Source organism: Austrofundulus limnaeus, unplaced genomic scaffold (assembly GCF_001266775.1).
Source record: "Austrofundulus limnaeus strain Quisiro unplaced genomic scaffold, Austrofundulus_limnaeus-1.0 Scaffold16, whole genome shotgun sequence".
NCBI classification, from domain to species: domain Eukaryota; kingdom Metazoa; phylum Chordata; class Actinopteri; order Cyprinodontiformes; family Rivulidae; genus Austrofundulus; species Austrofundulus limnaeus.
The window spans coordinates 4,002,456-4,014,096 of record NW_013952418.1 but is presented as its reverse complement, the minus strand read 5'-3'; the positions used below and the strand labels follow the sequence as shown (position 1 = coordinate 4,014,096).

The 11,641-nt window shown below is 39.0% G+C and overlaps 2 protein-coding genes across 2 annotated transcripts in view; both read right to left on the bottom strand.

Moving 5' to 3' along the window:
• Positions 1-5,129, bottom strand: part of cdh15 (cadherin 15, type 1, M-cadherin (myotubule)) — a gene marked incomplete in the record, with an annotated part of 59,456 nt that extends 54,327 nt beyond the window's left edge. Inside the window, 1 exon segment of the mRNA XM_014002982.1 lies at positions 4,994-5,129. Within this exon segment, the coding sequence (XP_013858436.1) occupies positions 4,994-5,129 (136 nt within the window).
• Positions 5,130-6,535: 1,406 nt separating this feature from the next.
• Positions 6,536-11,641, bottom strand: part of acsf3 (acyl-CoA synthetase family member 3) — a gene marked incomplete in the record, with an annotated part of 47,031 nt that continues 41,925 nt past the window's right edge. The window contains 2 exon segments of the mRNA XM_014002981.1: positions 6,536-8,061; positions 10,887-10,998. Of these exon segments, the coding sequence (XP_013858435.1) occupies positions 7,947-8,061; positions 10,887-10,998 (227 nt within the window).

The following is an 11,641-nucleotide window of genomic DNA, read 5'->3' as shown; positions in this document are numbered from 1 at the left end:
CCCTCAAAGACATGGGGCTTGACATCCAGGTGTTTTATAGTATTTGTGGCTCTGATCATACATCAAGCCGATCGATCACTCTCCCAGCAGCTTTTATTAATGATCTTGTCAGCCAGCCCGCTCTCTGGTGCAGCCGCTTGTCCAGAATGATAGATCATTAGCTAGTTTGCCTGCTATTTATTCTCTCATGACCTTGTCCCTCTCCATTGTTGAGTGGGCCGAGTTATGAGAGCCAGAACATGATAATTCAGTATCGATCCTGTTTTTTCTCTTCTAAAAAGTTTTTAAGCCATGTTTGATAAGAAAAAAAGTGCTGAACTAAAAGAAAATAAACACTTTGACACCAGTGCTGCAGGAACATCTGTTAACATTAAGCAGTTAATGTAAAAAAAAAAAAAAAGTATTTTAGCGAGTTTGCAGCTCTGCTGCTCTCACTTTGTGTTTAAGCTAAAACTGTTAGAGATACATAAACAATGAAAATAACATCTTGGTTAAAATATAGAAAACAGTACGTATATAATGTTTAGGTATTTACTGCTAAGACCTAAAACAGGGAAAATAAGAAAAAGAAGTAATAATCAACTGATGGTCCCTGGGCCATATTCAAACCAGGAGCTTGTCCTATCTGGTCCTGAATTATAAAATTATTATTGAATTATGCATAAATAGTTAAAAATATGAAAACATCAGCCTGTTCAAATCATGTTCTAATGTAAGTGACATATGAAAAAATAAATCCATTTTTTTAGCTGTTTAATACATTTTGTTGTGTACTTGAGTCTCTAGGAGTGCAAAAATTAGAATTTAGTTTCTCATGTAGATGTTTTTATATTCTGTTTGGGTTATATTTTTCAACCTGTTCAGTTTTCTTTATTCTCTATATTTTATGAACTATTACATCAAATTATTTGCGATGGAACTGCCAAATAAGCTCTGGACCAACTACAACTTGGTGGTCTTCATTCCCCTCTGGATCTGGGTCAGACTCTGACTCCATCATGTAAGGAGAGGGGCGGGGCGTGAAGCACCTCGTTTGGATTTAAAGAGACAGCCTCAAAATTGGATGATCTGAGACACACCTCAGAAAAGAGATGAAAGGGGGGCTTGTGGAGTTACAATAAGGAGGAATTCAGAGCAAAACATGCAGTTCCACTTTACATAGGCCCCAAATTAGTGTTTTAAATGTGAAAAAAAAGGATTTAAAACATGTCTGCTTTAAAGAAAGTTTCTGTTATTGAGTTTGATATTTTAGTGATTGAACTTTTGTTCCAGCCTGTTTTAAACATGTTCAGCTGTTGCTGAAGGAACCCATTCTTGACTCATCTGTTCCTTTCAGAATTTAGACCCATTTTCAAACTTTCCTTTTTATCAAGAAAACTTTAAAAGATAACATTGATGCTGCTGCAGTCAGTTTTTAAATTTATACCTTCCTTTTAATGTTTCTGTCTGGTTTTCAAGCCTTTTTAAAGTTTTTAATTATATTTTACTGGATAAAGACTCAGCAGTTCTTTTGCTTTGAAAATAAATAGCAGATCATCCATATTTCAGAAAAATAATTAATCAAAGGCTGACCTTCGGGCCGTCTGAATAGAAGAATCCTGACCTTTGACAAAATTCAGTTTGTGACTCCCGGGCTGAGTGAGCAGATCAGCTGGAGTAAATCACCACAAACCACAGGACCCGGCCCCTAACGGTCACACGTTTGTACAAAGTCTTCAGTCATTTCTTCAAAGATGTGATGAGTTATTTCAGGTTCTATATTGCCTATCACGACGACACCGCCAGCCCTCGAGCAATGCTGCGAGGTTCGCTGAAAAACATGCTGTGAAATATCATTATGACACCAAATAATGAGGGGGCAGGGAGAGAAAGAATAAAACAGTAATGGAATAAGAAAGGGGGGAAGTGGGGGTGTCAACAGAAGAAGAGGCAGGGAGAAAACAGGGATTCAGCAGGAGTTTCACAGGAATGAAGCCCGAGGCTGCAGCCAGTGAGGTGTAAGCAGCTTTAGAATAAACATGAGCTCCATATAAACAACAACCTGCCACTACAAGCGCCGGTTAAGCCCCCACACAGGCCTGGTGGCGTTCTGGATTCACTGATGTGTGTTTGGATCTGTGTGCTGTGTACGCTCGGGCGTCCCTGGGGCTGAAGAGCCTTGCCTGTCATCCTCCCATCACTCGTCTCTCTGCCCACTTACATTCATAAAGCCTGTCATGTTGATCAAGTAGCCGCGGGCCCACAGCCTTTTGTGACTGTCAAAAGTGTGCATGTAAATGTTTGACTGTATAATTATAGCCCCGCTTTGTGTTTGTGTCTGGAATGTAAAACAGCACAGCGGCGTATAAACGCTTCGCCGTGAATTCAGGAGACGTTGTGTTTGTTTGTCTCACGACTTGAGCCTGACCTGTTTATTATGCAGTTTAAAGGAGGAGAGGGAGGTGCTTCCTTCTCCTCCAGAATCATTCATGATGGATGGGCTTTCATGTTTGCAGGAGAGTGACAGGCTGGGACTTCTGTGGAGTCGCAGAGAAAGGATGAGTGTCAAAGTAACACGAGTCTAAAGCCTCAGGGAGCACATTTCGACAGAGCTGACCTCTCTGCATGGGCTGCATTATGAATCAGACGCTAAACGTGGTGAAATCCTTGGGCACATTTCAGGATTATTCTGTCTACAAAAACTTAAAAACTCCCAGCTGGTTTACCGATCTCTGTCTGAAGTTGATTCACAATAAAAATTAAGCTGTTTTTGAAACACGGGTCGTATTTTTTTTTTCTTGGTTTGAATGATACCTCTTGTGGTAAAACTATACGAGCTGAAAATAGTTACAGAAAATTATTTAGCAACCAAATGAACTGATATTTGATTTTTTGTGACATAATAAAACATTAATAAGGGCATTCGAGTCTTTGTTAGGCTGTAATGCTGCCAGGTGCTAAAACAGAGAATCTGAGCACTGAAAAACGTGGCTGAAAGCTGAAACAGGAGGTAAAACACTAAAAAAATAAAATAAAATAAAGCAAAACACTTAAAAAGGTAAAGTAACAAAATATCTAAAAGCCAAAAAGTAGAAAATGCTAGCTAAAACAAAGCAAAACACTAGCTAAAAGTAGAAAACTGCTGCCTAAAGGTAATAGAAGGCTAGCAAAAAGCTAAATGTAGAAAAAAGCTAGCAAGAATCTAAAGGCTACATAAAAGCTAAAACTAGCAAATTGCTTCCTGGAAGCAGTGAACGGCTGCCTAAAAGTAGCAAAAAGCCAACTAAAAGTAGAAAACTACTGCCAAACCCTTGCCTTCCCACGCAGTTCCGCTCAATTCTAGTTTCCCTTCACTGCTCTGTCTGGGATTTCTCCCATAGACAAGGATTTCTTCAGGAGCATTTCATTCAGGCCAATCAGAGAACAGAACGTCGATTTTCTGCGCAGTGTCTGCTAGTTATTTTATCATACACTGCCGTATGATAGTGCCGGAGGAAGTGAATGAAGCCAGTCTGTGTCGATAAGGCTTCCAAATCAAATTTGTCTGACAAAGCAGCAGCTCTCATTTACAGTCGTCTCGTTCGGCTCGGTACCACTCACCTCTCAGTAGGGTTGTTTACAGCGCACGCAATTTCCGGTTAGCTTCTTAGCCTCCTTCACAGTGGAGCTGGCGCACCATGGCAGCCAACTGATCCAATCATTTTAAACTTCAGCAGAGGCCACGCCTCCAGCAAGAATCACTTCTCTATAGCTGAGAGTCCAGACCCTCGTATGAAGCAAAGTGAAGGACAAGGGGTCTGGTTTTAACCAGACTACTGCCAACCTAAAGGTAGCAAAAGTCTAGCAAAAACATAAATGCAGATAAAAGCTAGCTAGAACCTAAACAATCCAAAAGCAAGATAAAAGCTAAAACTAGTAAACTGCTTCCTGAAAGAAGTAAAAGGCTGCCTAAAAGTAGAAAACACTAGCTAAAAGAAAACACTGGCTAAAAAAGCAAAAATTTCCCTAAAAGCTAAAGGCAGCAAAGTGCTAGCAAATAGCTTAATGTAGAAAATAAGCTAGCTAGAATCTAAAGAGCATCCAAAGGCTATAAAAGCTAAAACTAACAAATTACTTCCTGAAAGCAATAAAAAGGCTGGTTAGCAGTAGCAAAAAGCCAACTAAAAGTAGAAAATGCTAGCTAAAAGAAGAAAAAAGCTGACTAATAAATAAATGTAGCAAAAGATTAGCTAAAAGCTAATTGTGGCAAAAGACTATATAAAAACTAAAAGTAGCTAAATGCTCCCTACAAGTGTCACAAGGGGTTAGCAAAATGATATCTAAAGACTTCGAGGCTATCTAAAGGCTAAACGTAGTATAAGAAGACAAAAATGGAGCAAGTCTGTTGAAGTTAAAAAAAGAATGATTTTAAAGAAATAACAGAGATCTCAATGTATTTTATGGGAAAAATATTTGTACATAAAAGGTAAATGTTTTAAAAAGTATAAAAGTTACAAAAACTTAAAGTCATACCACACATCTGAATAAGCTGAACATTTTGACTTATGTATGACTAAAGTAACACAAAGTATGGAAATTAGATTATAAAACAAACAGAAAAACATGCTGAGTCAGCATTCTAATATCCAGGTTTGCTTAAAATCCGATGTTACCACAATAATACAAACTTTACACCTTTCTGTGAAATCACCTGCTTTTGAAACATTTGAACGTCACTCGAAATCCTCTCTCTCTTTCCTGTCCCAAACAACCTCGGTGGGGGTCCATGACGACCCACCCTCCAGGACCCTGGAGCCCAATAAGCAGCCATCTGTAGACAACCTCCTCCACCACGCTCCAGCAGACACGGGCAGAGGTGTGTTTGAGATGGTGGGGGGGAAATAAAAGGCAGGTAGAGGAAGTTCAAGGGCAGGAGTGCATTTCGCTCCCCGCCCACCCCTTTGTGTGCAGCAGACGAGCCTGAAAGACCCCCCCTCACCTTCAGACACGTATCACCTCACACTTCAGATCTCACTTCGACCCTCAGCTGCCGGCTGCAGCGGCGGCGTGGCAGGCTGATCCTGGTGTGGATGGCTGGGTGTGGCGTTGGGAGGTGTGGGGGGCACCGGAGCTGTCCTCTGGTGCTCCTGCAGCCCTGCCTGCTCATCCATCCTAGCCTGGCAGCCCACAGATCGATAGCACCGCTCTCTTAATCAGGTCTCTGGTGGCTGTGGGCGGAGGAGTGTGTGTGGACTGAAGGTTGTATCAGCCAGTGATTGTGTATTTTTCTATCTTCACTTCTACGGCTGTTCATCACGACTGTTTATTTCCAGCAGATCTGAAAGCATTCTTCATTCTTTTATCATTTCATGTTCTTCGTCTCTTTACCGTTGTTAAAGCTCCAGTCTCTTCTTCCATCCTGCTTTATAGTTTTTTCCCCCCCTGCTCTTCTCTGGGCCTTTTCTGTCATTTTGTTACACACACTAACACACGCCGCCTCTGCTGGCAGCACGCCAAGCGCTCCCTGAAAAGGAGTCTGGCGGCTGAGTTGGCCCCGGCGCCGCTGCAATCTGTTGTGACTCGTGGTGAAGACAGAAGCAGGCGAAGTTTTTGGATAAACTGAGGTGAGAAAAAGACGAGAGGTGAGAAGAGCGAGCGGGGTGAGAGGGTGAGTCAGATGGAGTGTGTGTGTGTGTGTGTGTGTTTGTGTGTGTGTGTGTGTGTGTGGGGGGGGGGGGGGCTTCCAGCTGTGGCGTTGTGCCTTGCTGGAGAATGAAGCTCTCGTCGCACCTGTGTACACACAGCTGCACCGACGCACAAACAAACGCTCCCAGGAAACAATTATAGCCGCGTCTGTAATTTATGCAAAAGGGTGGCGGCGTTTTATTAACTTCTCTTCAAAGTTTTAATTTTTAGATCACAGTTTATTTTGTGCTCCGAGTGCGATCAACACTCAAATACAGGGGTGCCCAAACACTTTCCCCGAGGAGGCCAAAATGAAAATCTATCCAGGGCTGCAGGCCAAGTGCAGTAATATAATACATGAAATACAAATACTTTTTAAGTAAAGTCCTTTTTTTTAACAATCAAGCTGTGCAATGTCCCTCTTTTGTTTTAGTTTGTGCTCTTGGAGAAACTCTGCCATTCTCTCAAATAGCAAAGGCTCATGGGACATTTCATAAATTGATAAAATATGAGTTTTTGTGGCCTTATAAAGTGTGAAAATCTATATGTGGGGTTAAATCTGATCTAAATATTTCTTGTCATTTCATGTTTGATATTTAATCCTAATAAATCAAAGATAAAGTCAGCACCATGAATGAAAACTACCTTCACTACAGCCCTTTTATAGTTTATTGACCAATGGAAATACTGTGTTTCTACATAGGATAACAGGTTACAACCTTGTAACTTTGGCAACTGTTGGTGGGCCAAATTAAATGGCTTGGCGGGCCAAATTTGGCCCACGGGCCCCACTTTGGGCTCCTCTGCTCTAATATAAACCAATAACGTGGTTTAAAGTTCCTCTCAGATGGCCTTTTATGGAGCAGGCTCAACCAATAATAAAACCATCATGTGCGTTTGATCACAGCTTTTTATTCATAAAAGTTTAGAGCAGTTGTGTCCAAACCTGGTCCTCAGGAGGGAAACAACAAAAACCCAGAGGACCAGGACTGGACACCATTACCGTATGACTTTTATTTTTTTATTTTTTATTTTTATTTTTTATTTTTTTTTAGCAAAACAGCAAATGTTGCATTCAATTTCATCAATTAGAAACAGAAATTTATACTCTTAAAACTCATTATTCATCAGTAAATTATGAGTCAAAACCAGAATGATCAGTGCAAATACAACAGATATAATGCTTATTACTTTGTAATAATAATATAATAAAAAATCTGAATTTGATSAACTGAAAAGTGAGAGGGGTGGGAAAATACATATTTGACTTCAACCTACTCATTTTCATACAGATGCCTTTATATACTGTTATTATACAGAACAATAAATAAAATATGAACTTTTATTTTCCAAGGAATGGCTCTAAAGTATTTAATAAACATTTTTAATTGTTTGATAACGTAAAAATCTATTTAGAGATTGAAACAAKGATGAAAATTTGAATAATGCAACTTTTTATTACGTTTTATATAAAATTTAAGTGTAAAACTTTAGTTTGTTTCATTTTTTTAAAGATCCAAAATAAACTGTTATTTATCTGTTATTTTATATTTCAGGTCCAAAGAGATTAACTTTTATGAAACGCAAAACAATATTAAAGCCCATGTTAGATTGAAATAATTAGTGTATTTACTATTTTTTTTAGTTAAAATAAAAAAAGAGTTTGTTGGATTTTTAATTTTGACTCAATAAATTCTCTTAACAACTGATACCTTCTTTTATTTCAACTTCAATTAAGTTTTTATGATTCTAAATCTAATTTTCACAACATTTTGTCAGAATAACTGATTTCAATATTTCATAACAAAACAGTAATTTGTACTTTTATTTTTATCCCCACAACGACGTGCTGTAAAAGTGTAAAATGGGTAAATTTACTAAACTTTAGCTGGAAGTTAGAAAGAAACAGTTTGTTCTTTACAATATTGATATTACCCTCATTGTTAATGTGATGACATTAAATTTGTGATACACTGTCGCGAAAAACAAAACACTATCTAATGAAAGTTTCATACACCTTGTATCATAAATCAGATAAAATCACAGTTCAGATTACTTTTACTGTTTTGTAGTCTCAACACTTTTTGTCCTCATTGTGGACTTCATACTGTTTTATGACAGTGATTTTCTCAAGTTTCCAACTCTAAAATAGTTGTTGGTTTTGTTTATAAAATTTCCTCYTCAGATATTTGACCATGATGAGTTTACCCATTTTCTGTGTGTTTTTAGTACATTTGTGGGTAAAGTTCGCCTCATTTTGACTAAACAAAAAAGCCAACCCTAGAAGAGTCCCTCATGTTGAGTCAAGGAAAGAAGTGTTTCAGGAGGTCCTTCTTGTTGATTTTTCCCATTTGATTCCTCGGCATTTCCTCCACGAGCAACAAGCCTGTTGGAATCTTGTATGGACCCATGTGTTCCCTGCAACAAACACCAACGTTTAAAAGCAGAAGACGTGTACACGACAAATAAAACAATGTGCACGGCGCTGACAAATCCAACAACGTCGATGAGAGAAAAAAACAAAACAACAAAAAGGGAAAACAAAAACACAATTGCACAACAAAGGCTTCCCCTGTGGCAGAGATACAGAAAGAAATGTCCTTCATACGTTCTGTGGAGTTCTCCCTTAATATCCCCACTTCGCTTCCAGACATAGACGAGTCCCGTCATACAAAACAATATAATCAAAGGGAAATGAAAAAAAAAAAAGAGGTGGGAAATAATAAAAAGGAAAACAGAAGGCAGCGATAATTAAAAGTGTTTTATTTTTTTGTTTGTCTGTGGCTGAATGTTACGTCAAGTCTTAAAGCCCGGAGCGCTTTTTATTATCTTCTAACCTAGTTTGTTTGTGTGTGTGTGTGTGTCGGTGTGTGCACTCCTGTTGTGTGAGTGAGCGTAATGACTCATACGGTTGCCATCAAACACTCCTTTCAGCAGATGTCTCCGTCTGTCTGACTCGGAGAGGAAAGTGTGGGTATGTGCATACATACAGGCTCTGTAACAGGGCTCGCTCGTGTCACCAATCTCTCCAGGGCAGCGTGTTTCTCTCTCTCTCTCTCTCTCTCTCTCTCTCTCTCTCTCTCTCTGTGTGTGTGTGTGTGTGTGTGTTCAAGACAGCGCAGAGGGTGTGACAGAAATTCAGACTGACATTTGAAGTCAGGGCACTGAGGAGTGAGCATCCATCTACTTGTTTATGTCTCATTTTGTCTTCCTCCATCTCCTCCACACTCAGGGCAGAGCAGTGTGTTGTGTGTTGGCACGGCCCCTCCGCTGGCTGAACCCCTGGCAGCAAACGTGTGTGTGTGTGTTTCTGTGTATATCCGAGTGTGTCAGCGTGGGTCACCGGCAGTGGTATTAATCTGGCATACTGGGCCAGCAGGACGTAACATCAGCACTCCATATGGAGCTGTCATGCACACAAAGCTGCACTGGGACAGAATTTAAACATGTAACTAAAGGACCGGCTGGGTTGTAGCAAATACTGCACGCAGGGCAGAAAACGAAACAAAACAAAAACAAAAGAACAGATGGTTGGAAAGTTAAGAAAAGTGCGGAGCTACTTTCATAAAGTCACGTTCTGTTTGTGTCAGTACACAGTGAAGATCTGCATGTCCAGCAGCTACCTCCTGCTGCAGACAAAATAAACTTCAGTGACATTTAGAAAGAAATGTTAGCCCAAAGGACAAAACCCTCCATAACAATCATTTGTGGCCTCCTTTAAACCTCCCTGAATTTTCATCTCCCAGTCTTTCACATCTTCTACTGATCTGAAAATTTCAGGACCGGGCTGGGTGTGCTCAGGGAACTGCCTGAATTAAAGGCCATTCTCAACCTTTGTTGGGCCAGCACCCCCTCCATCCATGATCCAGATCTCTTAACGCCCCCCATCAAATAAGATGCAAGCTACTTGCAATGAATATTATTATTATTATTATTATTATTATTATTGTTGCAGTTATGATTTTTAATGTTTTTATTTAGCACAAAAAATGTTAAAATCACTGAATGACAGATTTTTTAAATTTCTAGGGAACAAAAAAAAGCCATGTCAATAGAAATTATATTTACAAATGTCTTAAAAAAATGCTACCAACACTGAACGTAAATGAAGTCGGCCTAACAGCAGCCAATCAGAAATGCTGAATTAAAGAGGAGCTGGATTTTTAAGAGCCAAGGAGTTGGACCACAACAAAGCTCCCAATAAGCTGTTTTGCTAGATAACCTCCCACATGTGCTGCGGGAACTGAGTGGTGCTTTCAAATGCAGTAGGATATTTCAACTTGGCGATGTAAACAATAAAAAAGTTAAAAACAAACTCTTTCTTTCTCTCATTAGCTTCATCCTGAGTACTTTTTGCCTGGCTTTCATCTGCATCTTTGGTGTAAACCTTTCCTTAAAGCAACCCCCTCCCCCCACAAAAAAAAGTCTCACAATGCCCCCCAAAAGCCTCACAATGCCCCCCTTTTGTACATGTTGCTTCCAGTGCCCCTTGCAATGCTCTAAACGCTGACTCTCAGCTACCATCACACCACATTTTTGCTCATTTTCTCCAAAGAAAAATTGAGTTGTAGACTTTTGTTGTGTTGGCTAAGGTTAATTAGCTGTGGCCCTTCTAATGGACTGACTACAAAAATGAATGAATTTTAGATATTCATCCAATAATGATTTACCAGGAGTTTCAATAAAATCAGTCCAGCGGTTCATGAAATACTTTAATAACAAAGTGTGGACTTACAAAGTTTTGAGCAAAGAAGTGGACCTCAGAGTATTTGCTGTGACTAACTCGTATTTTAGCTCAAAATCTGTAAAGTTGATCTTTGAAGCAATTTTTAGCTGTATTAATTTTATTACCAACAGTTTGTTTTATGAATAAACAGCACGTGACAGGTGACACAGTCCTTCACAATAAACGGATTTGGAGCCAGTCTTTGCAGACTAACAATYATGGATTGTCTCCAAGTTACCAGTATTTAGGTCACGGTCTCCTCCGGTGGTACAGGTTTGGAGTGGAGCTGGGGCCACAACCACCTTTGTGAAAACTGGTGAGGTGGTTTGTTTATGAAAACAAAGCATTTCAACTCATCTAGCCTGTCAATAACAGTTTAATCTGCAGCCAAAACAAGGTCATTATCCAGCTGAGCTACAAACTTAAAACTGGTATCGATATGAACAGAAGAAAAAACTGATCAGAGATAAAAACGTAGTCGTAAAGATGTAAACATTATAAGATTTAAAAACATTACCGTGCCCAGGTCTGCAGTTCTGGTAAGGTTAAACTCTTCCCCTTCCTCAGCTGAACCACAGCAGTAACTTTCTGTCCCCATGTGGCATCAGGGGCTCCGATCACAGCCACATCTAAACCATAAAATCAAAAAATAATAAGGATGGTTTAAAATTTTACTGTAGTCAGTTTTTTGGGGGGATAATTTTGATCAAACTCCAGTGCTCACACTGAATGTCATTACTTTTAGTTTTAAACAAGCAAGCAAACAAAAACTTGAGGTTAAATTTAACAAGATCCACAGCAGTTCTTGATTCAGGACCAAAAAATAATCAGATATGACACTTGTTTGGGTAGCTAATTACTTCTGCTATCACCATAAATTATTTAGCAACAACAGTTTTTTTCTTTGTTAATTATCCTGGTGGGTTTGTGGTTGGCCACACCATAAATTTCAACCCAATCTAGTAAAAAATAATAATAAAAAAAGGCAAACTAGCAATCAGTGAGGCTTAGGGAAATTAGCAAAATATAAATAAATTTGATGATAATTGTATCAAACCTAAAAAATTCCTAAGAAAATAGTAATCAAAAAGGATTTTGCTCATTTCCCAAAAAAACAAAGGTTCTCTACATGTATTTTTTCTTCAAAATAAAATAAACAAAATTTTTAACAACATTAAAACGATAAAACACTTTTTGTTAGTGTTTATTCACACTAAGGGGCATATGATTTTGTTTAACCTGGCATTTTGTTTTATATATATATGTGTGTAT